Genomic DNA, 3,122 nt, shown 5'->3' with positions numbered 1-3,122 from the left:
ACTCAGTGGTTTAAAACAGCACAGATTTAGGGGAGGGGAGAGGTGGGGAGGGGGGAGGGTGGAGGATGGGAAAGGCAGCGGAGCACAACAGACACTAGTATGGCAATATGTAAATCAATGGATGTGTAACTGATGTGATTCTGCAATCTGTGTATGGGGTGAAGGTGGGAGTTCATAACCCACTTGAATCAAAGTGTGGAATATGATATGTCAAGAAATTTGTAATGTTTTGAACAACCCACAATAAAAAATTAAAAAAAAAATAAAATTAAATTAAATTAAATTAATTTGATATCTTTTAATTTATAAAGAGAATATCTGTCATGTAAAATTTAGAAATCTGATTCTAGATAAGAATACAGTGCATCCTCTCAAACTTTAGTGTGCACAAAGCACACTGGGTACTTTTTAAACTGCAGCTTCCTAAGCTCCACCACAGACTGACAGCATGAAACAGCATATCATGGAATGTGGCACAGGAATGTGCATTTTGCACAAGCACCTTGAGTGATCTGCACACTGCACACTGTACTTTGAGGAACCTAGCCTAAATAATTCAATAAAAGCCAATAAAAAATAATACACATTTGCATTTATAGAGCACCTTTCTTTTAAAATGTTCCAGACAGGTTCCAGGTACCCTTAGTTCTCCCCAAAGCCCAGTCTGTTTAGTGGAGAATGAACCCAGGAAGGGCCTGCTCAGAAGTACAGAGAAGTCCACAGCAGGCCCTGGAGAGCAGAGGGTCTACTCGCCCCCCCACCAACACACACATACACTGGAGTCCCCTCCCCAGCACTGTTCCCAGGAACAGAAGCAAGGCAGTTATTAAGAGGGATCCCCTAGCTTCTGCTCCTGTGTCTCTTACTTGGTGTCATTAAAAACTTCTCCATCCGCCCCAAAGGCAATGTCAAGGGGTGGCTCTAAGGACTGCATGGCAAAGGCGATGCAGCAAATCTCCTGGATAAAGTCACTGAGAAGGCAAAAGTCAACTTCAGGGGGGAACGAGATCTTGGGGTTGACATTCATGGCACGGATCACATCCTGAAAAACAAAACCAAAAAAAAAAAAAAATGGCATTATCTGGTGGCCAACCTGTGACAAGACACTCGGACACCCTGAGGACTCTAACATCAGCTAGGATCAATGGGAGATGGGAAAAGAGGGTTTCAGTGAAAATAAGCCAGAAAAACAGTATAGGTGCTACATAAAGAAGGATGTTGTCACTCTTTGATAAGGAAGGAGGAAAGATACACAGAGCACAAATGACATGCTGAAGGCCCAAAACTAAGAGGGAAAATGGTCCATGGATTCTTAAATTATTTTCTTATTTTTCTTTGCTGTGTAAGTGTATAAGGTGCCAACACAGAACTCTGACGTGTTCCTAATCCATAAGAATAATTAAAATAGCTTGCTTTTATTGAGTGTTTACTATGTGCAAAGTCTTGTGCTAAGCAAACGATCCGCTTTCTTTCATTAAATCCTCTCAATGACTCTGTGGGGTAATAATCATTGTTGTTTCCATTTAAAGGTTAGAAAATCTAAGCCCCAAAAGGTTATGTAAACATGTAACATCACATGGCGCAGTCAAGTGGCAGGGTCAGTATGCAAATCCATCCTTACTTCCCAAATCCCTTCCTCTTAAGAACTATGATATTCTATCTCCCAATCTTAGGGCCCCACTTGAAGAACAGAACTCTGAAGCTCGGGACATTTTTTTCCATAAAATTTCTAAGAAAAAAATAGAAGTGACTAGTGCTACAAGACTAACTGAATGCTGTTCCTTCTTCTGTTAACTGGAAGCAATACAAATGCTAACGAGTTCCTGAATTATGAATCTCCATTGCAAATGTCATCAACCACAAGCCAGTTCTAACAAGAGACCCAACACTTACGTTAACACTGCTAATGGAATCATACAGATCAAGATGGCAAATGATATATTCGGAGACAGCATTCTCAAAGTCATTCGACCCTCCATAATTTGGTGTTAATGTCTTCCTCACCCGGATCTTGAAGTGTCTGAATGCCATTTTCGCCACGTGAAATGCCTCCTGCATGTGAAAACACAGCACATTTATTATCTAATAAGAGGAGGAGGGTAAATAAGTTCAAAGAAATGAATTCAAAAGAATAACAAAGTCCACATCATATTAGACTTCAGATAACTGAACACAGTTGGTCGAAATGTTTTTAATATGATAGAAAATAACATCTCTCAATTTTGAAAAGCATGCAAGTAGATACATAACAGCCCACATTCACTAATTGCAAGCATTAGCCATTATTCTGGTCTTTCTGAGTGCAGTGAAGCAGGATAGTACATATTTAAGGACAGAGGTCCTCTACCATAAGCCCACTACAATAGCATATCACTGGCCGAGAATGAGAGAAAACTATCAGTCTAGAGTTCATTCCCTACATAAGCACATTGTCATGCATATTTCCTGTTACATATTAATTCAATAAATCTTTCTAAATACCTTTTATATAGTAGGCCCCGGGAAAACTCAGTTACAAAAAAGAGACCCAGCCTCTATGTTTGCACAGCTATAACCAACTCAGTGATTCTTAATTATAAAAACCAGGGTTGGCAAAAAATTTTTGTATGAGTCAAATCTTTTAGGTTTTTCAAACTACCTACAATCTCTCACATTTTTTTCCCTTACAATTCTTTAAAAATGTAAAAATCATTCTTACATTCTTAGTTTTGGGGCAGTATTTCTCATAGAAATACAAGCCAGGCCCAGGTATAGTCCATAGGCCATAGTGTACTGACCTCTGAAATAAATGAATAGACACAGGATTCTGGACAATTCTGCTGTCATAGCAACATTTTCTTTTTTATATCTAATTATTCTCATAATAGACCCTTAGTATCTCAGTATGGCATTGAACAACCCATTGAACAAATGTATTTACTTTGGAAACTAAGGACTGTAGGTTTTTAATTTGCCCTACTCAAGCAAGCTGGTGTATTAGCAGTTTCATTAACTACTCTTCATTAAATAAATGAAGAGTTGACACAATTGCAACTTCTGATGTTTAGACCTGAAGTAAATGAATCAAGCAACAGTCATTTGCAGTGATTGATTATATATATATATATATATATATATATATA

General features: G+C 38.3%; 1 protein-coding gene across 3 annotated transcripts in view; it reads right to left on the bottom strand.

Annotated features, from left to right (window-relative positions):
• Window positions 1-3,122, bottom strand: part of Spata18 (spermatogenesis associated 18) — a 48,734-nt gene that overhangs the window by 13,907 nt on the left and 31,705 nt on the right. For all 3 annotated transcript variants that reach the window (XM_048784462.1, XM_048784461.1, XM_048784463.1), the window contains 2 exons: window positions 1,894-2,052; window positions 867-1,042 (listed from right to left, as the gene is read on the bottom strand). In XM_048784462.1, coding sequence (XP_048640419.1) covers window positions 867-1,042; window positions 1,894-2,052 — 335 coding nt within the window. The remainder of the gene's footprint in view (window positions 1-866; window positions 1,043-1,893; window positions 2,053-3,122) is intronic.

This window comes from Marmota marmota, unplaced genomic scaffold (genome assembly GCF_001458135.2).
Source record: "Marmota marmota marmota unplaced genomic scaffold, marMar, whole genome shotgun sequence".
Lineage (NCBI taxonomy): Eukaryota > Metazoa > Chordata > Mammalia > Rodentia > Sciuridae > Marmota > Marmota marmota.
Note: the sequence above shows the minus strand (reverse complement) of the source record. Positions and strands in the feature narration are given on the sequence as shown.